Source organism: Pteropus medius, unplaced genomic scaffold (assembly GCF_902729225.1).
Source record: "Pteropus medius unplaced genomic scaffold, Ma_sr-lr_union100, whole genome shotgun sequence".
In the NCBI taxonomy this organism is placed as follows: Eukaryota; Metazoa; Chordata; class Mammalia; order Chiroptera; family Pteropodidae; genus Pteropus; species Pteropus medius.
This window is the reverse complement of record NW_024342472.1, coordinates 1,206,713-1,229,764: the sequence shown is the minus strand read 5'-3', so window position 1 is coordinate 1,229,764 and position 23,052 is coordinate 1,206,713. Positions and strand designations below refer to the sequence as shown.

Here is a 23,052-nt window from a genome sequence, read left to right as displayed (position 1 = left end):
GAATCAAAGAGAATCGTATTCAAATAGATCACAACCATAGAGAATAAACGAACCTGAAATTAATCTGGTATTCTAAAGAGATCCTTTCCTGTGTTTTCTCTACCATGGCTGAATTCTAGCTATACATTGTTTGATATAAGGAATTAAAGATTAGTTCCTACCCCTAAAGTAGAGTAAATTTACATGTTTTCCCTTGTATCCCTGCTCACCACCTTTCCAGGTAACTTCTGAAGAATTGAACAGCATAATTCATGACATAATGACCTGGGCTGTGGCTACAGTGACCAGTATATTATACCCAGCCATCACAAAACATGAAGAAAGTTTGCAAAATATTACATATCCAATGCCTGACAACTCTACCCTCTCTTCAGATAGTTCGAGTTGCTGTAGTATGTGCAGTGAAACATTTCCATATAAAACAAGTAAGATGTGTCATGCAGAGCCCTGTGTGAAGGCAGATGACAAGTCAATAGAGCAGCCAGCAGCACCACTAAAACCATCTTTTGCCCATAAAGAAATAAAAGTTGTGGGGAAAACGTATCACATGAAAGAACCACCTAAAATTTCTGAACCTAAATATAATGAGACCTCTGAATCCCTCACAGTTAAAACCTGTAAATCCGATAGTTACCTTTTCTCGCCAATCAAAACAGGCACAACAAAATCTAAAGATGCTACCACCGAAACAGATGGCTTAGAACATCCACTGTCTTCCAGTGAAAAAGCAAAAGCCATAAAGGAGATGCAGGAGTTAAAGAATATTTTTCTTGACTTTAAATATCACCTAAAACTGGAAATTGAGTTGATTTTAAAAAATATTTTTCATGAAATGGTGTCTGAGTTAACCCAAACCATCCCCACCCATTCCTCTGTTGCGGCCCAAACCTCGATTGACCAAACTGTCAATGACAAAAGTGACTTGCTCTCCAATGTTGATATCTCTTCAGCAGCTGCTGAAATTATGGAAAACGTACTTGAGAAGCTACGGTCTGCAGTTGAGAAAAAGTGTATGGAGGTATTTTCACAAGAAAATATGACAGTTCTCTTTAAATCAGATTTAACAGCCAGTGGAGAACATTTCATATCTCCAAAAGAAGAAACTTCAGAAGCTTCACTGCCTTATACTTTGGAGAACATGAATGATATTGCAGAGGATATGGTTCATGTTATTTTAGAAAAGCTGACAGCTTTCGCGTCTTCTAAGCAAAATGAACTTGCTCATCTTGAAATCACAACTGGACCTGCTTATCAGCAACACAGGAAAGATCCAACATACACGTTTCTTCAAAGAGTCAGCAAAAAGAAATCCAGTGTTGAACCCGATGTAGCCACATTGATTGGTAAAGGAGAAATACAAAATCTTGTGTCAAATATTTTTTCCCAATCCTCTCTTATTGGTTATATAAAAGAAGCAATCAGCACTATACTTGGTTATATACAAAGTGCACTTAAAAATGAAAGGCTTATTGCAACTGAAGAAACAGTGATCATCCTTCAGCTAATTGATGATATCTTGTCTCAGCTACCTCGGGAACCCATGAAAACAAATGTCCAAAAGAGTAGACACCTCAGACTGAGCAGTCCTTCTGGCACTGAAGAAGAAAACAAACTCACCAGCACTATGGTAGCTAATGGTCATAGATCTGAATGCCTATTTCCACCTATTAATGTTCCTGACATGGTCTTTTATTCTGAAGATGAAAATGAAGAAATAGACAAAATTGTGGAAACTGTACTGCTTTCATCTATCAAAAACGAAAAAGCAAAGTTACAAGAACAGGTTCATGACCACTGGTTAACAAGGGAAAATGTTGGTTTTGAGTACAAAAGAAATAAGAACTTATCTACAAAGACTGCTTATCGAAACAAAGTAGCATTTCAGGATTGGAGATTAAAGACTGACATTCCAACTTTTAAGAATAAGGATCTTTTTAAGTACAAGCCATGTTTGAATAAAGACATTTTGCTTTTCAGCCAAAATGAAAAGCATCAAATACAAAAAGCCTCAGATAACATAATTACAAGTATTTTAGCACAGGTGCTCAAAGACACATATTCTGGGCCCTTTGGTCACTTAGATTATAAAAATGGTAAAGAAGCTTCACTTCTTAGCTCAGAAAAACCACAAGATCTGTCACATCAAGAATGGATGGACCAGATGTTCTCTGTATCAGAAATCCGTAGAGTAGCTCAAGAAATTGTAGATGCTGTATTAAGAATACTTCATATAGCTTCTATTGACATTATCAGATATTCTTCACCAGTACAGCAAACTTTTCTAGATAATGCTGACATACCAAGTAAAAAGCCATTAGAATTATGGTTTAAGAGTAAAAGGAAGAAGAAATTTTTTTCTGTACTTGGTATAGAACCTACAAAAGATCCTTGGTTAGAACCTAGAGAAAGTGAATCAACATCTGAACCTGTAGTTAACATTAATGAGAAGATCATTTATACAATTTTTAAGAAACTGAACTCATTTATTTGTCCAAAATTACAAAGCTGCTCCAAACCAGAAAGCCATGCTGCCCATTTGAAGCCTGCACTTGACAGGTTTTACTCTCACCTTAGTGCTTACACAACTAAAGTAGTAAAAATTGTTTTGGATGTTATCCAGAAAGAATTAAAACACAATGAGAAAAATCTAAATCTTAGGAAGAGCGGACATCCCAAGAACTTTATAGATACAGGATTTTTTTCTGACACTGAAAAAGAATTAGACTCTGTCATCACAACACTAAATAATGACATTATGGCAAGTTCATTAGCAACTTGTATTTGTGAAGTGCTAAGTGGAAATACAGATACAAGCAATGTTCTATTCCCTTCAGATAAGTTAAGATCTAAAATATCATATGGAACTATTGACATTGATCAACAAAAACTTTTGCCTTCTCATTGTCCTCATATGCAAGAGGAAGTTCACAAATGTCCCAGATTGCAAGTGTTAGATAGAATTGGAGGTACGTTATATGACATGTTACGTGAGCTCATAAGAGACCGTCCATATTCTCCCCTTTCTGATGAGCAAAACAGAGACAGGATCAATGAGAATTTGAGAAAAAACATTCCATTGCAGTCTAATATTCAGCTCATTTCTCATACAATTCTAGAAGATATCATTATAAAATTATGTAGTGTGGAGATGGATCACATTTTCACAAATTCAGAATTTAAAACTATCTCAGAGTATATTGATACTGACAGTCTATCTTTTGCTTTGCTCATTGAGGAACTGAGCAGATGTTCTGACATAATCTCCAGCATGATGTCCACTGTGATCCAGCCAGATAGTCAAGAGGTGACTAACAACAAGGGAAATACTACTGCCCCCAAAACAGGGACCACAAAAGAAAAATACCTAAATAAACTGAAAGTTACGGCTTCAGATATCCTTGAAATGGTTTTTGCTAAATTAGAGGGGTTTGCCAATAGAAATTTAGAAACTCTGGGTACTATAATCAATGGAAATAAAAAGAGCAACAAGACATACTGGAAAAGTCAAAGTACCAACGTTTGTGCTAACACACATGAGAAACAATTGCAGTCTGCTTTATATGTGCATGCAAAGAAAGTATCAAGTACTATTTTGAAGGCTATTCAAACCGAATTAAGTGTGAGCTTGCCAGATTTGGAAACATGTGTAAGCAAGCCACTACGAGAGAAACAAATGCTTAAGAAAGTAGTCACTTTAATTTTAAATGCAATGCCTCCAGACATGTTTAATGAAACTGAACCAGAAGAGAGAGGCATTGAAAATTACAGATATAGGCCAACCTATGGAAATTTTCTTCCTGGAGGAGCTGACCCAGAGTCATATCCAGAAGATCCTGTGGATACAGAGAAAGAAAATGCTGGTGAACAAAGACCACCAAAAGAAGAAATTAAAACAGATTCTCTTAATCAACAGGAACTAGAAAGAACATTTAAAAAAAATGAGGTAGAAAAACTCAAAGAGCCACAAAATTTCCCAGTTGTGCCCATTATAAGAAATATTTTGAATGAAATTTTTCAGAATAATTTAATTGATCAAATAAATGTGATTCCTTTCCTTCAATCCCATTTATGTGGCATTCCTCATGCTGGTGATGAACCAGTTGCTCAAATAGTTGTTCAATCCCTGGATAAAACAATGGATCCTTTAGTGTCTGAAGCAGATGTAACCGTTGTTGCAGATAATGTTGTTAGAATCATATTTCAAAAACTTTATTCTACTGCCATAACAGATAGAAATGCAAATGAAAATAGGTATAACACTATCACCTTTCCAGAAAATATCTCTTTCTCCGAACATACAAGCGGAGGAAAGTCCTCTGTTTATTCTACCATATTGGACAGAAGTCCAGGTACACTTCAGTCCACATTCAGTAGTGGTAAACTGACCAAAATAAGTATAGTTGAAGATATTATACAATCAATATTAACAAATTTAGAGGCATTTGCTACTTCCAAAGTAAAAGCTCTCTTTTGTTCTCATATCAATTTCACAAGTCCAATGGCTTTACCTTCACAGTGGGATGAAACTGCTTTAAGCCAATCTTGGTTCTCAACCAAAGATTCACATTCTGATGATCAAGTTACCTGTTGCTCAGTTTATCATGATAAGTCAGGACAAACTACCTCTGTCTGTCAACTAACTGCCTCTAAATTAAATATATATGCAAGAGAAGTGGCTAGACAAATTTTACAAGGGATAAAACATAAGTTAGATAAAGAAATAATAAGTCCTTTCTTAATTCATGATGTTGCGGTTTCTGAAAGTATTCCAACTCAGATTAACACAGTGTTAGATAGTATGTCTACTAAAGGTAAATATGAAAAAAACATATTTGACAGAGAGATTGATCCAGATTGGTCAGAAGATATTGTAGAAAAGCTGTTCAATAAAAGTGATTATCGAAACAAACTTCAATTTCAAATACTAGATACCATTGAGGCTATCTTAAGTGACATCTGTGAGAAAACAATAGAAGAGAATAATCTCCCATTTGCTGCATCCACTGTTAAGTGTAATGTAAATGGGAGATATTTAGAAGCAAATTCTGAAGTAGACCCAGAGTGTAAAAATAAGGCTATTCCAATGCTTTTAGTTCCTAAGTCATGTGTTGCTATAATTTCCAGCGATATGGTGAATATTGTTCTTCAAAATCTCACTTCTGCTGTCATGCTTGGCATACATGCAAAAGATTCTATTTCTCTGAGATTTCCCCTGATGTTTTCTGATGAATTTCCTGCAGCAGAGCATCAACGACCTCCTGTTATGGACTCAGTGAATGAAAAGAAAAGGGATAGATTTCCATTTAAAAGAAAGGGAAGATATGTACAGCTGAAATCAACTTATTCTGATGATAACCAGATGACTGTACTTCAGAACCAAGACACCAAGAAATCTGCTCCTGACCCATGTGAGGAAAATGCTCACTTCATTACTGAAACTATTTTGAATAGATTAAAATCTTTTGCCACAGAAAGAATAGATTTGATATTTACTCTTGGTACTCAAGCAAGAGAAAAACCATATGTTGGCCCAGAATTTACAAATTGTAAACAAGATGGCATCGTATTTCTTGAATCAAACCAAATGCCAGCAGATGTGAATATCTTGAAAATATCAACAGCTAAAACCATTCTCAGTCCAGAGGTCTCAGATGACACACTTGCTAATTACAGGGGAAATCATCGACCTAAAATCCATATATCACAGGCTAGTCTTAAGGAATATGCTAATATAATCGCCAGTACCATTTTGGTGCTTATAAAAAATGATGTAGACCTAGAAATCCAAAAGATGTATTCATGTCCCAATAAGAATTTATTTCAAGAAAATATCATTACAAGTGAAACTGTGAACAACATCTTAAAGAGTTTACATGATAAAATATCTCTAAAGGGAAGTAGTGTTTACTCAAAGCAGAACCCTAGCAATTTTAGGCAATTACAAAATGAAAAGTTGCCAAGTCAAAGAAAAATGCAAGGCAACATTGAACTGTCTACTTTTTCAAAATACCCAGATCAAAACCAAGTTATAGCAGAAGCTGAAAATCTGAGAAGGGTTTTGGAAGAAATGTTTAGAAATGGAGAATCTAGACGGAAAAAAATGACTGCTTTAAGTACAGTTAAGGGAATTTTAAAGAAGGTGTATCGAAGGGTAATAGAAAACATAGACCACTGTCCTCCATTGGACAAACTCCCCCACTTTACATCTGATTCTAAAATTAAAATAGCAGCAGCTCACAAAAAAACTTTGCAGTCACATATAAGCAGTGTTGCAGATGACATAGTTGAAAGTGTTTTCAGAAAAATGTTCTCCATAGTTATATCATCTTTCTGTGATAACAATGAGACCAGGGGAGAATTGAAAGCATCTGGAAGTAATGAATTAGTGATAAATCCATCGTGCTCTAGGGTACTGAAAAAAGCAGAAAAAAGAAGTGTTCTTCCTGAACATGTGATACCAAAAGTTTATCCTCAAGCAGGCATTAGAAGTGTCACTTCATCGGAAAACACTTTACTGCAATTTTCTCCACTGCGAGTGGGTCAAGAATTGGTCCGAAAGGTTCTTAAAAAGATCACAAATTTTGCTTTGATGAATCTAGAAGAGAGTTTGAACCCTAAAGGTCAGTCTGATAAAATGCAATCCATGAGGCCATACAGTTCTAAAGCTAGCTCCAAGAGCAGTCCTAAGGCAAATTTTAAAATAGATCTTGAAATAAAATCAAAAGTTACCTATTTCTCTAAATTTGGTACAAAACCACAGTTAGGGCCTAGTGGTGCGAAAGCCAAAAACAAGGCCAATTTAGGTCCCGGGAAGAAGACTCTAAAAGGCAGCAGGTCCAAGACTGCCATTGGGCTGCCGCACCTGCTTTCAAAAGGGGATGCCAAAAACTCCTTACTGAGAACAAAACTCCCCATTGCAGAACTAAAAATGTATGCCAAGGATATAGTAAGTAATATACTAGAAACAATTCTGAATGCATTTCAAAAGGTAAGGCAAAATAGGGCAATGGTAAATGTAAACACTTTACCTTCTGAACAAATTGTGACAGCAAGTGAAATAGTTAATGCAGTTTTGCAAGGATTATGTGCTACAAAGAACAATTTGCCCAACCCAATAAAAGGCTCATACTTAGATGATTGCAAACTTCCACAAAGGAATTTTAGTAAAATCTCTCTTGCAAATCCAGAAACCTCTTTCTCTTTGGAGAATGTTTCTTCACAGCTAGAAAAAATCTTTCCTAAAGAAAATATTTTTAAACAAATGTTTGATAAATGGCAAACAGAATCAAATGACAGGGAAAATGAAAAATATAAGCTATTGATGATAGCTGAGACTGTTTTGAATGAAATTTCAATGAAAGCAAAAGAATTAAAACAATCTGTTTCACTTTTAAATTTGTCACCTCTTGAAGCTCATAAAAACAAATACCATAATTTTGAAAGAGCTGCTTCTAGAGCTGAGGGGTTACAAGCACAAATTAATATATTTGGCCAAGAAATTGTTGAAAAGCTATTTGAAAAATTAGAGTTGTGCTTCTTGACTCAGATGTTAATAACAGATAGTAAAGAAACACTAGTAAGCAAGAAAGAAACTACTGCTAGAAGTAAATGTCGTTCCTTAAGAACAAAGAATCTCAGTAATGTTCCAACTTATAAGACAAAATTGAAAGATAAAAAATCTGAGGGCTGTAGCCACCAAATTGCTCAAGAGATCATGGAAGGGGTTCTGAATACCTTAGAGTCATTTGCAGACCTACAGTTTAAACATGTCTCTACATATGCTTTTTCTGAAATCGTGAAAATACCTATTGAAAATTTTGTTGCTGTGCAACAGAAATCATTAATGAAAACAATATTGCCCAAGTTAAAACCACTGAGTAAGTTTCCTGATGAATCTGAATCAATCAGTATGGTTTTTCAGGAAAACCTACAGAATACTCTTCAACATCTTCACTCATTCTATTCAGAACTGTTTACTTATACTGCTAATACTGTCAACGGCATGCTTGGTATAATTAAGATCACTCTAGACAAAGAAAAATGCCAAATGGAACCATCTTCAATTAATGTATTTAAAGAAAACATTATAGCAAGTCAGGTCATCAGCACACTGATGGACCAGTGTACTCATTTCTATGAGTCGATGAGCAAAAGTCATCTAAATGAAAACCTACTCCAAGGAGCTGAAAATGCGTACACTATTAATTGGCCAGAATTTGCAACCAGGATGGGAATGTCTACTTCAGAGTCAAACAGAGTTAGCTGTGGGGATGATCCTCCACAGAGCCCTGGTTTGATGTTTTATTCACAGGAAAATATGAAAATAAAAGACAAGCCTTCCCCAAATCCACCTTTGTATGCCAGATACTCTGAAGGAGCTATAAATCAAACCATGGAGCCAATGGAAGAGCTCAAATCAGAACTTAAACCATCATATTCTAGAACTAAAGCCCAAAGCCTCAGTCATTTTGATCAAGCCATGAAAGGAAGTAGCTCTCTCCCGGAAGGCAATGTCTTACAAAGTCTATCTCAGAAATCCAGTGACTCTACGCAAGCAGCATTTGAGCACCTCATGTCCTTCAGAAAAATGGAAGGTGAAAATCAAAGAGTACTTCACTATGAGCCTCCCAAACCAGTTGTTAAGCCAAGCCCAGTACAGACAACTGTTTCTCCACTCAAAATATGTTTAGCTACAGAAAATATCGTCAATACCATGCTGTTAAATTATGGCCTTCCATGTCAAACCTTGCACACTAATGAAAGTATAGAAACAATGAAACCACTCTTTGTATCAAAGGAGAAGCCTTTGTCTGTAACGTCTGAAGAACAAAAGGATGAAAAAAGCTTGTTTAAAAAATGGGGGAAACGAACCAGCCACAAAACCAAAGAAAACATCAACCTTGTAGCAAGTGGAGAAGATTTAACTTTACTAGAAAAGTGGAAAAATAAATACTATAAGTCAGAGAAAATAGCAACTCTCGAGGAGGCTGAAATTACTTCTTTTGCAGATCAGGAACTAGGACCCCATGAAATCCATCTGGTAGCAAGATATGTTACTACATCTGTGGTCATGCATTTCAAGAACTTTGAAACCAGAGGTGAGTAAAGGATAACTTATAAAGACTTTGACATCATTTGGGGGGCAGTCAATGATAATTTTAAGAGTTTTGTTTTTAAATACCCAAGAAACTACATTCCCTGCTTCTCTGAAAATAGCCTTGGATTTGGAGTGCCTTTTTATCTACTTGTATGTTTTTCAACTGGCCACTATGCTAAAAAAGAAAAAAAAAATACACATTTACACAATTTTTTCTATCTACAAATGAGATTAAATGAGCATAAATTAAAGGGGGATGTTTTAGTTGGGCATGAGGTATGACTATGAAATGATAAGACCAGTTCTCTTGCTTGGGACATACAACTGCTCTAAAGGCAATTCCCAAGCAAGTTCCAAGAGGGTCTTTTTTTTTTTTTAAGTTCTTTTCCAAAGACTTATTAACATTAAAGTCAGACTTCATGCATAGTTAATTGGCTATAAAGTAATGATCCAACTTCTTTTTAAGGTATATAGTCTTTGCAATCATTGATGATAGGATTTATAAGAACAGTGGCATTAAAACTTCTTGTTCTGTTCTTGTTCCAGTGTTCTGACTTAAATTCTTTTTAGATATAATACTCTAAAACCATGCTTACGAATATATTTTCACTCCATTTCTATGAATGCTCACATGTGTATATTAGGTGCAACCATATAAAATAGTCATTTTTGTAATGTCTAAAACTATCAAACATCAGCAGTTTCATTTGGTTCAATTTATTATATACTATATAGTCCCAAACTGGATAATTCGCTGAACAGCTGAAAATGTTTCATAGAATTTTATGAAGTCTCTAGCTATCACTGGAATCACTCTAGGACATTGCAATGCATTTATCTGCCCCAGGATTTTCATGTTCTTAAAGCAACATAGCTATCGAGGAAGAAACCAGAACTTAGAGATTTGAATTCTACCGGGCTATTTTCTTTACTTCCCTGCTGAAATAAAGATTCCACAGATGAGAAATAGAGATTCAAAAAAACTCAGTTCCTTTCTTGACTAGAGTTTTCTATTTCTTGAGTGAGGTACACCAAGGTGAAATTCATATAGAAAATATTGCCAGTATTTTGAATAGTCAACATTTTCCCTTAATGCATGCTAAAAATAGCAATGTGTTCTGTTTTAAGGTCCTCTTGATGAAAAAGTATCTATTGCTTCCCCACTGTTAAAGAAAAAATATGAATCAAAACAGCCAAGAAGCATAAACAGTGATTCTTCACTTAATCAATTTTGTGAACATCTCACTGAATTGGTTATTTTGTATATAATTTCAAGCATTTCTGATTGCACTGAAGATGGTGGAACAAAACAGAAATCAGCGGAAAACCAAGATGAAACTTTTAGAAAGGTTATTTTAGTTCATTCTCAAGGGTTTGAGAGCCACTCAGTTTCTATCAGAGAACTTGCTTTAAGCATTTCTGAAAGAATTATTCGAATCCTTTTTAATAGTGATATTTTAAAGGCAGACATTACACAAATGGTTTCTGTGAAGACAAAATATATTTACTGCCCAAGAGTAGCTGTGGCTGACTTCAACAATCTCTTTAAGGATCTCTTAATAGCAGTGTCCCATGTTCTGTCCAAAGAAATAGGATTAAGTCATCAGCCTGACAGCAAAGGAATAAAGAAATCACTTTCTATGCTTAAAAGCCATAGTCTGCCCATCTGCAACAAAACCAAAACTATGAAAAGACAGACAGGCTCCAGAGGTTGGAAATCAGCTCCTACTCACCAAATTAATCAACTACTACAGAAAAATAAACTAAATTCTCTGGCATGTAAGTTAGGCACTCTGGTTGATAGCCTAAAAACTCATGAATCCAAAGAAGTAGTCAATAAAATTTTCAATATTGTTTTCAATTTGTTTTTGCCAGATGAATGCCCAAATTGGGATATGGATTCTGGTAAAAAGGCAAGAAAAATATTCCTATCTTCAGGTAACCAGCAAAATCATAGAATATCTAAAAATTGCCAAATGCTCTCCCCAAAATCAGTTTTTCTTCCGAATGTTGTATGTGAAAAACTTATTAGAATACTTTTGGAAGAATGTACAACCAATAGTTTCCTTATGAATGGTCCTCTTTCTGATGAAATACCAGCAGAACATCAACTATTCAATATACTTCAAAATGTAGAGGATTATTGCAGGGGAACAATGGACTATGGCTCATCATTTGAAGAATATGACATGTCAGGCCTTTTGGAAAATCAGTCAGGAATAGATTATGAATCTATGCTTAGTATTATTTCCCATATCTTGGTAAAATCTTTAATGGAAAAACTGTCGAGTGGTATACAGAGGCCTCTCAGAAGTCCACCTTTTACAAACAAGCATTTAACATATAGGACAAGAGAGAGTTTTCCTAGTTCTCCAAAAACAAGAAGGCCAGAATTAAAAGAATCGAGACAGAGTAAAGGCTCTGTAAGATCCATGAGTTATGACAATCAGCCTTGGACATGTAAAAAGGAAGTGAATGCCACAGTCATTCTTAATATGCAGCATCTAGGAGGCATGAGCACAAGAGTTTACTCTGCCACATTTCTAGAGGAAATAATTGCAGGCATTTTTCTTAATCTTTCCATCTCATTACAGAGGGAAAACGTAAACATCACTGAAGCCCAGCTCAATGAGATGAATATATTAAATGTCAAATCCGTGGTGAATGAGTTTAATAATGTTCGAGTCACTGTTTTACGGGATGTTGAAGAAAGAATATGTTTTCCACCAATCCATAAAGAAACTGTTAGCAAGATTGTTGACTCCATTTATAATGATGTTTCCTGGGAATATGTATTGCAAGTTACCTGTGGCGATCATCTGGTACATGCTACCACCTCAATAGCAGAACAGATAACTAGCGGCATATTGAAAGAGAGTGTAGATTACCAACTCCCATTGTGCTTTGTAGGAAAGCTCATGCCTAATTCATATTACCCTCTTAAAGCTGAAAATATACTGCAGAAACTTCAAACGAACCTGAAAGAACTTAATTATCATGGTCAACATTCAACAGGCTATACTACCATGTTATCACATTCATTTTTAGAAGATGTCATCAGAAGGCTATTATCTCAGCTCATTCTTCCACCCAGCAGAGCTTCATCCTTGGGGAAGAAATACTTAATGACTTCGGATTTTAAGGAGATATCCTCCTGTATAATAAATAAGGTTTTATTAGCCATTTCAAAGCATAAGATCTGGCTCACTAAATATGATTATCAATATCTAGATACAGAAGAAAGCCTTCAAAATATGGTGGAGTGTATTTATAATAATATTTTGCAGATGTCTGACTCTCTTGTGTCAATACAGGAAGGTATAGTAAGCCAAAGCCCGATTATGGTTGACCGAATGGCCAGTCTCATTATTCAAGAGATTATTGAAAATCATCTTCAACCTTTTTTGTGTAGAGAGGGCTTACCTCATTCAGCAACTTCATTGGATGAAATATCAAATATGATTAAAGAGGTTCTCAGTGAAGTCACAGAGTCACACAGACCCCAGAAGCCATCACTAGGTATGGACTTTTTTCCTAATGCATTTGTAGAAGAAATTGTTGCCAGACTATTATTAAAGGTCTTTAATCCAAAATGTAACACTGACTGCGAACTGGATAAGATGACACAAAATATAGTAAACTCAATAAATAATCATTTTAACAAAGCTAAAATCTGCATTCTTCGTGATGACCAAGAGCAGTCTTTCCCCACTATAGACACTGTGGATGAACTCGTCAATTCAGTTTACGAAAATGTTTTGAAACAGCATGGGCTGAACCCTCAGTTTGATAATCAAGAACTCAAAGACAGTGATATTTTTGCAGAACATATTACCAATTTAATTGTAGCAGCTATTTCTGATTATCTTTCTCATCCACTGTTTTCTGGGGGTTTGTCAGCTTCTTATGCTACTGCTAAAGCAGAGAACATCATTCAGAACATCTTCAGTGGCATCAGTGAATCTACCAAGTCAAGCCAGCATTTGTCTCCATATAACACCTTGCCACCATACACGGTTTTAGAAGACATAATCAGAATATTATTACCTGGAATCTTTCCTTCTGCATCTAACATGATTCCAAATAGCAAAACTCCAAAAGATAGATCAGAAATTAATTGCTATGAAATGTCTTCAAAGCTAATCAGTGATGTTAGAATGAGAATTTCCCAACATGAAATTCAATTTTCAAAAGATGAAGAAGAAATCAAATTTGTTTATTCAGAGGATGATGTTCAACATCTCGTTGATTCTGTATTCAGAAATATCTTGCAAAACTCAGGGTCTCAAGAAGCAGTTGAGCACAATATCACAAGCAGTAACAATGTTCTTATTGATAGAATAGCAGGTTTTATCACTAAAAATATCTGTCAACAACATCTTCACCCATTTATGTATGGAAGGTCATTACTTCCTCCATCATATACATACTTTGATGATGCAAAAAGGCAACATTATTTCGCCAGTGTTTACTCCTCACCCTTTTTGGAAGATGTGATCTCTTGGGTTTTAAGTAAAATATTCCACCAAGTGTTAAGTACTGTGCAAAGAAAATCAGTAAGAGATTTGGAAAAAGAACTATTGGAAACAGCTGAAAACCTCATATATTCAATAACAGAAGAATTCTCAAAAGCTCAAGTTAGCATCCTAGAAAATGCTAAGGAGCAATTGAGTTTGCCACCAGTAGATAGGGATATAGTGATCAAAATTGCTGACATGGCATATAACAAAGTGTTACAAGAATATGAACAGGAACCTGATCAAGAATTTCTCAGTGACACAAAGACATTGGCTGCGAGAGTAACTAAAATTATCCTGGCTGAAGTTTTCAACTTCCAAATTCATCCAGATTTCATAGCAAAGCTACCTTTTAGATCACATTCAAAACTCAATGCTGATGTTTTGATAAAGAGAGTTCATTATGCTATTTGTAAATCAAGAGTCCAAAGACGGACATATACCACCATATTGTCATATACACATTTGGAAAAAATAGTCACTCGAGTTTTATGCCAGATAAGTTCATTGAACTACAGTGTACAAGAGTCGGACCTTTTGCAGTCAGACTTTAGTGACACAGTTGTGAGACAGACTAATGAAATCATGTCGATAATTTCTAAACATGCAATATGCATTATTAAACATGGAAATGAAAACCAAAATGTGATTTCAGAAAAAGATATTCAGGCTATCATCAATGCCATTTATACTGATATTTTTCATTCAAATCTATACCAGTCTCTTATAAAAGATAAAAAAAGCATAAGTAATATACCTGTTACAAAAATAGCAAGTTATATAATAAAAGAAATATTTAACCATCATTTTGAGTCATTTTTATCTGGAGGTAAAACTCTTCCTTCAAATACTTATCAACAGAAAGCAATAGATCCTAAAAAAAGAGAACTATCTTTCATTGTAAATTCAGCTGTCTTTTGGGAGGAAGTAATTTCTGAGCTTTTATGCAAAATCCTTTATATATTCTCACATAATGTCGTGGCTGGCGAAAACTCACATAAAGCAAAAGCCAGCATTACTGACATTGTTACAATATTAGTAAAATCAATTGTGCTGGAGTTCACCACATCACAAATTTTAGTTGCTGACCACTTAGATGAAAATCTGTTATTTTCAGAAAGATATAAAGAAATGATTAAAAAAATGGTCAACCTAATTTATGAAAATATATTAGATGAGTATAAATCTCTGATTCATATTTATAGAGCTATTCAAAGTGATGCTGTCGCTTTTGGGAAAAAAATATATTATTTGCTGTTAGAAGAAATATATGATTATCAGGTGGAGTCATTACTTTTGGGAGAATTAGCAACTTCTTCCTATTCCTCTCTCCAAGATGAAAACATCATCAGAAATGTGCTCAACACCATCAACAATGATAGCCATGTCTTGCCATCATGCATTACTCTATTGCCTCGTTCCCTTTTAGAAGATATGCTTTACAAGCTTCTAGGATATATATTTCCTTCACCTGAAACTAAAAATGAACTAAACAAGAAAGAAGTGCCACCAGACTATGAGTTTGTGAATGCAGCTTCAAAACTGACTAATGAGATTATAACAGAAATTTCTGAACATGAGATTAGACTTGCTACAACAGAGGAACATGTGGGAAGTATGCAATTAGGGGCAATTGAGAACCTCGTAGACTCCATATGTAACAATATTATGAAAAAACTTAAATTTGAAAATGAAGCACAAAAAGATCCATGCAAAAAGGGAGGCTCATTCCTTGGTAGAATAGCTGGTTTCATTATGAAGGAAATTGTGGACCACCATCTGCAGCCATTTTTACATGACGAAGAGTCATCTCCCAGTGACTTACCTCAAAACAACTATGGAATTGAACTCTTGAATCCTAGTAAAGAAAAAATACAATCCTTGCCACAAGCTTCTGTGTATTCTGCTACATTTTTGGAAGATATCATAATTGATCTTGTTCACAAATTTTATATTCTCCCAAGTATTGCTGAAGATCCTAAGGACAAAGAGATATCGGAAAGAGACCTTGTGGGCATGGCTACAAAATTTGCAAGTGCCCTGGTAGGGGAATTTAGAAAAAAAGAAATTAAAGTTCTAGCAAATGTTGAAGAAATGTTTTCATTTCCACCAATAGATAAAGAGACAGTCAATACAATATCTGATTCTGTGTATGATGAGCTCATAGCAATGTATGGATCTAACACTGTTCAGAAAGATGATAGAAGTGGCATTGTTATAGAAATGATTGCTGCTTTAGCCAAGAAAGCAATTTCCGCTTTCAGTATTCAACCACTTTTTTCAGCAGACTGGTCTTCCACCTTCTTTACATTTCTAGATGTGGATAACATCATCCAAAGAGTTCAACACCTACCCTACAAAACCTTTACAAAGATAAACAGAAGCTTGATGAAGAACCCAGTTTTTTCACTAGAACAATTATCTACACTTACTCCTGTAACCTCAGGCATGAAAGACAAAATGGACACTTTGGAAATAGGTAGAGGAATAATTAATGGAAAAGAGAATTTCAAAAAGGAGTGTACATCAATGAAAACAGGCGGCATCTACAAGCCAATATGTACCACTGTAATAACTAACACCATGAAAAGCAAAGTAACTACTCTAGCATCAGGGCTAGTTAGAGATGTGGGAAATAAAAAAAAAGGGAGTAAAAAGGGAAAAGAAAGTTCAATTGGAAAAGATAATGAGAAGACATCAAAAGTTACTTCTCCAACAACCACTGTAGAAAGTAAAGATACTCAGGGGCAAGATTTGAGTACAGCACTTACAAAGAATGAAATCAAGAAGAACAACAGTTTGGCTAGAAAAGATGAGAAAGGGCGAGGCGATGAGGTATACCAATGTCTTTCACCAGCTACTGATAATACAAAAAATAAGAAGGTTATCCTGGAATCAGATTTGAAAACAGATGATAAAAAGAAGAGTGACAAGAAAAGAGAAAATTCATTAGAAAAAGAGGACAGACCTTTTGAATTACTATTTCTGAAATCCAAGGTGAGAAATAGAGAGATTCAAGAGAAGAGAGATTCTCTAGCTTACCAAGTTATAGATGACAAACATATCTTACATCCTAAACATGTCCAAAATGTCACTGAAAGCATTTACAGGAACATTTTAGAAATATCTTCTTTCCGAGGACCAGTAGATGATTCAAAATCCCCAAATCCTCCAGGTGATAAAACAGCATATGTAACTCAAGCACATGGCAAGGATTTTGCCCAGCCTGTTTCTATGAATTCAGCTAAACAAAATATTCCTACAGAAGAGGAAGAGAATGAAAAAAGTAAAGAGATTAAAAGTAAGCCTAGTAAACCAGACAATCCTCAGAACCCATCAGAAAATAGCTCCGGGATTTTTCCTGCTAACTTTTTAGAAGATGTTATCTCTGAAATAGTCAAAAAATTGATTTTTTCTTCCTCACCAGGCACAGATGATGCCTGTCAAAATGTAACCAATAATGTAAATGAAGCTGAGCTCTATGACACAGCTATGAAACTGATTGATTCTCTGATAAAGGAGTTTTCAGATGCTCAAATTAAAGTATTAAACTCAGATCAGGGAAGTCAGTTCCTCTCATCTGCAGATAAAGTTTCATCAGTTCATAAAGTACTCAGGCAAAAAGAACTATCTGTGGATAAAGCACCTCTCAAGAAAAAAGTAGTCATGAATAAAATAACCCCCATACATAAAATGGCACCTGCAATTAAAACACCTTTTTTAAATGAGGTACCTTTTGTGACTAAAATACCATCAATCGACAAAATGTTGGTCAATAAGATTGTTCATTCCTCTATATGTAATATTTTGCAGGAATATAGATCTCAGGACTCCATTTGTAAGGATATAAATAGTAATGGTGAAAATTTAGCAAGAAGGCTAGCTAATGCAGTAATAGAAGAGATTTTTCAGCATCAGCTAAACTTGCCTTTTGGTGATGAGGTTCCAGCTTCAGTATGTTTGCCTCTAGAATCTAAGGAGGTTATGAAAAAGGTCCATAAGGTGGCCCAAACAGCCTGCAAACAATGTCAAACATCTTCACCATATATCATAATGTTGCCTTATGAATTTTTAGAAAGTATAATTTCTTCTCTTCTATCAAAAATTTTCTCAAGAGTAGCCAATTCTAAAGCAGAAACATCTGAGGATAATTTATACTCAGAACTGGATTTCCTTCAAACGAAGTTAATAAGTACAATTGTGACAGAGATCTCCAAAAATGAAGATATGATTATACAGTATGTAGAATCCTTACATCCTAATGATAATGAAATTATTCAATTGGTAGTTCAGACTATTTATAATAATCTTTTGCCACAATTTGGATCTCAAGAGTGCATACAAAATTGTGTCAGCAGTGGTTGCAAAATCCTTTCTGAAACCATAGCTAATTTAGTTGTGCAGGAAGTGGCTGGCAATCAGTTACAGAACTATTTTTCTGGAGAGCTAACACCGCATCAGTGTACAGAAGTTGACAGTATTGTTGAAAATATCCTGAAAGATGTTATCCAAGCCAATGAAGTTCCCCAGCCTCAACCATCATGGGCTTTCAAACTGCCCTATAACATAATAGAAGAAATTGCTGTAAATTTTTTGTCAAAGCTTTTATCTATGTTTCCAAAAACGGATAAGGAACAAAATAGTTCTCTAAATACCGAAATGCAAAAATTAACCTCAAAAATCTTAAGTTCTTTCCAAGAATATATCTGTAAAAGTCAGATTACAGTAGTACCAAAGGCCAAAGAATCATCCACAATATCATTAGCAGACAGTGCAACTATTGAAAAAGTAGTTACTTCTGTTTATAACAGTGTTTTAAAGCACTCTGGCTCCCATATTTCAATGTACAAAGACTTAATGAGTAAGAGCAATGTTCTCTCTGATATAATAGGATTTTTAATGGTGAAAGAAATCTCCAATTCAGAATTTCATCCTCAAATAGAGGAAGGAGCATCAAGTTCAGAGTTAGTTCTGGAAGCTGTCGAAATTATGGAAAAAGTAGTTAAGATTATGGATGATCTTAAATTGAAGAAAAAGCCTTCATCTGAAAAAGAAGTTATGTTAGATGCCAAGTTTTTAGAGGAAATACTGGCCTTGTTTTTGGCAAAACTGGTTACGTTGTCAAGTACCTCAAGTGAAGATGCTAAAAACTTATCAAAACCTGAGTTAAATAAAATTGCATCTCAATTGACAAAATCCATGACAGCTGAAATTTCCAGAAATAACACTGTTATAGCTGCTAATCCTAACACTGTTATAGCTGCTAATCCTAACACTGTTATAGCTGCTAATCCTGAAGAAAAAATTTTAAATCTAGAAAGTATAGAAATTATTTCTCAGATGGTAGACTCTGTTTATAATCATGTATTAAAACAATCTGGAACTCATGAAGAACTTTACTATGACATGCAAAGTACAAAAAACATACTTCCTAAAGAGGTGGCTTCTTTAATTATTGATAAAGTTTCAAATTGTCCATCAGAAAAAATTAGCCCAAAAGATTCACATGCTGATCTCTTTGGCGATCTGGATGTTGGTCGAATTGTTGAAAAGGCACAAGAGCATGCTGTTAAAATTGAGCCTGAGCCAGAGCAAAAAGAATTAGATCAAGATTTAAGTGAAGAGAAACTTTCAATTAAAATAATTCCTCACTGTGGGAAACAACCAATCATCATTGATCCAGACATTGTTTCAGAACACTTAGGAGTCATTTCTATAAAAACGCAATCTCTTGAGAAAATGCAGACAGAGTGTTTAGCTAGAACTGGACATAGCATCGAAGAATTGAGAAGATTGTCAATAAGTGGAAAGAGTTACTCAATAGACTCACCTGATTCAGGAAAGAAAAAGAAAGAAAGACGCATCTCATTGGACAAGGCTGGACGACTGAACATAAAGCCATTAGAGGTAAGTGCAAAAGACTGATGAAAAAAAGATGAATAGTTGTTGAGACTTGTTTGTCCTTATATGATTTCCTTCCTCATGTAGGTCTGCAGGAATGCATTTGTAAAACATGGTCAATTTTCTCTTGCCCAGCCCAGTAGAATTGGACACTCTGATTCTTCTAACACAATTCTCTGTTTTCCTAGGACTTACTCAATCAGTGGCAGTGTGGCTCAGTGTAAAGGTGGCAGACTAGTTTCCATTAGCCAGTCAGTCTGAACTGTCATTTCTTATAGAATGGAAATACCCTTAACAGCAAACAAGACTGATTGGAATTGTAGTTCTCATTTAGCAACTCAGAAGAAATACAATTTTTACAGTCTCCACAGTTCTTTTTCATGGATACATACATTATCATAGTATTATATGAGTCCAAAAGAGTCAGTTAGAATCTCAGCTAAACCAGGCTCTATTAGAGACTGAAATCCTCAAACTTAAGGTTCTACAGTAGCAGTTTTTATTTAGCAACCTTCATCGACAGATAACAGACTGCAAGCTCTTTAGAGTTCATTCGTTTTTTATTTCACTTTCATTACACAACACTTTCTCAGTTACCCATACTTTTACATTCTCAGGACATACCCAGTTTCTTTCCTCTTCTACCCTTGTCCTAAACTTGGTTGTCTCCATGCTGCTATTTTTATAAACTAGTTTCTGTGCAGTCGTCTTATATTTGGACTCTAAATGTACTTAAATGGGGACTCAAAACACCAAAAAACTGTCATTGGTACAATGCAATTATTGAAAAAGTAGTTCTGATTGCTGATCTAAGGACATGAAGGCATAGGATGGTCTTGCCAGGAGATGGAGTGACACTGATCCAGCCCCATGTTCTCATTTAATACCAAATTCTCTTGGTATAAATAAGCCTCTTGCACTGATGGTATGAACTCATACTAGGGATGTAGCCTGTGGCTTACAAACCAAGAAAAGTTCTATAGAACCAACCTACCTAGAGTATAAGCCTAGAAACATGTTTTCCTTATTATTATTTTCTAACCCATTGAACTAAATCTCTGAGTTGGTGAATACATTGAGGGGTACTTTTTGTTGTCTCAAATACTAAGACTGTCATATACAGTGATGGAATTTCCTTGGTCCTTAGTTTCTTGGACCAGATGTAGGTCCTTTCCAGTTCTAAAATATCCTTTTCTCTCTGGGTTCTCAAAATTACATAAGTGTTTACTTAGCAGTCTTCATTTATATATAAGTAATTCATTGGGGTAAGACCTATGTATGTAAGTTGTAGAACATTACCCCCAAGTCATTACCTCTTAATCATCTGCAGAAATATCTATCAGTTCTTCTTAGTTACCTGTTTTCTTCTCTCTTACCTTTTATCAGTACTTTGACTATCTCTCTATAGCCCAGATGAAGTTGAAAGAGAAGAGCTAATTCAAAACAACTATATCTGCAAATCTTAAGGGGAGTAAACGCTGTCTTAAGGAAAGTAGACAGACAGAGATAACTCAGCTAAGACAGATGCTTTGAGGATCTCTGGTGCCATCCATCCCAAGCATTGTGATGGGGGTTGCAGAAAGGACAGTAAATTAGTTTAGAGAACCCAGACAACTCCCCGGCTATTCCTCAGTCAGGAATCCATAACCAGAGCTTCATCTAGTATTTCAAAATACCAGAACTTTCCAACACACCAGACCAGTGCCTATTAAATGCTCATACATTGACATATTCCAAAGACATATAGAATGACTTTTGAATTTTTTAACCATTGTTTCCTTCCACCGGCACAGATAATCAAAATCACAATGTTTCCATTTCCTAAAGAAGTTCTTCCATTTTGTTTTGCATAAAAGATACTACTTTAAAGCAGCATTTATCTGAAAATCTAGTTTGCACTATTACAAAGAGATCTAAGATTGATAACTCAAATTAATTTAAAGGTTCTTTGGCATCATCAAAGTCTACAAGAATGGGGAAAGTCATTTATGTAATTATAACTGTCTTTTCCTTGATCTATTTTCAACATTGCAAAATGTAAATGACATTTGACTAGAGAGGTAAGGAGGAATGAAGATTTACTCTTTGAAGCTCCCTTTAGAAAATATGTTCAAAGGGTTAGGGCATAGAGGGGTAAGCAGTGAACATTCAAAGTCCTACACAATTTTTGGCTAATATTCATCATTTTTTTAAATCCAGGTCAGCAATACCTTCTTTTTCATGAAAATATCTGTATTTAGATTGCTCTATAACTAGTTCCCTCCTAAGAAGTTTAGAAAAACATGTTATCACATCTAAATCTGTTACTAAACTTTCAAGATAAATGATGAAAATAAAATGTAAGTAAAGTATTTGTACATTTTGCATATCTTGGCAAGTAAAAAGTTAAATTTGAAGCAAAAGAAAGAACCTTAGTTAGGTTCTCTTCTTTGAACAGGAGTGATATTATTCTTGAATGCAAAAAATTATAGAAATGAGCAAATATTACTTATGATTTTTATTTCTTCTTTTAAAAATGTCACTAATATATAAGTAAATGTCATTTGAAAGATAATTATACTAAGTTGAAACTAGAAACCATATGAAAATTGCATTACTACAATAGAACCACAGGAAAAATAAGTGAGGCAATTGTTTTTGATATTTATTGTCTCTTCAATTCCAGATTGCGAGTAGGAATTCATTTCAGAATTTAATAAAGCCTGACATCAGCAAAGTGGAGCTTTTAAAAGATGTCCAAAGCAAAAAAGATCTTATCATTCGGTTGGTAACTCATGACATTGATCAAGAAATTTTAGAAAATGAAGAGAGCTTATCTTCTGATGAAGATGAAGTTGTTTTACAAGAGGTTGTAAAAGAAGAATTTCCAGAAGACCCATTTGAAGATCAAGTAAAAGAAGATGTGAAGTCCATTGCAAACACAGTGGCTTTTCCCAAGCCACAGAAGAGTAAGAGCAATCTGAAAAAAATTTTGTCACTAGAAAAATGTTATAATCCCAGATACAGTGTAATTACAACAAATATTGAAACATCACCAACTCAATGGACAGAATCTAAAGAGACACAAATGGGAAGAATTGTTCCTAAGGCTAATGTGACTACTTCAAAATCCTTGACTGATGCAGACTCTTCCTTTTGGGAAAAGAAGACACAACTAAGTGTAAGTGAGAAATGTGACTATCAATGGGTTTCTACAGAAAAGTTAGAGTTTTACAAACTTAGTCCAAGTAATGTAGATTGGGTAGGGATAAAGGGTATAAACTGGATCCAGGCAGTCGCTTCCAATTCAGATGATATTTACAACAAAGGGAAATGATTAACAGATGAAGCCAGGAGACTCAGCCGAAGAAAAACAGATCATGGAAAGATTCCTGGGTTAGTTAGAAGGACAAGGAGAACAGAAAATGGAAACCAGTTAGAAGAAATACATGCTCATTATTTTAAATGATAGATTTCATCCTTTTTTTTTTTTCCTATATTCTGACCTGTAAATACTTATTGGAAGTTTCATGTACAGAAACTCTATGCCAGTGAGCA

General features: G+C 34.9%; 1 protein-coding gene across 1 annotated transcript in view; it reads left to right on the top strand.

Annotated features, from left to right (window-relative positions):
* LOC120604322 (fibrous sheath-interacting protein 2-like) overlaps positions 1-23,052 on the top strand; it is a 93,258-nt gene that overhangs the window by 54,150 nt on the left and 16,056 nt on the right. The window contains exons 8-10 of the mRNA XM_039864986.1: positions 221-9,098; positions 10,226-19,521; positions 22,181-22,675. Of these exons, the coding sequence (XP_039720920.1) occupies positions 221-9,098; positions 10,226-19,521; positions 22,181-22,675 (18,669 nt within the window). The remainder of the gene's footprint in view (positions 1-220; positions 9,099-10,225; positions 19,522-22,180; positions 22,676-23,052) is intronic.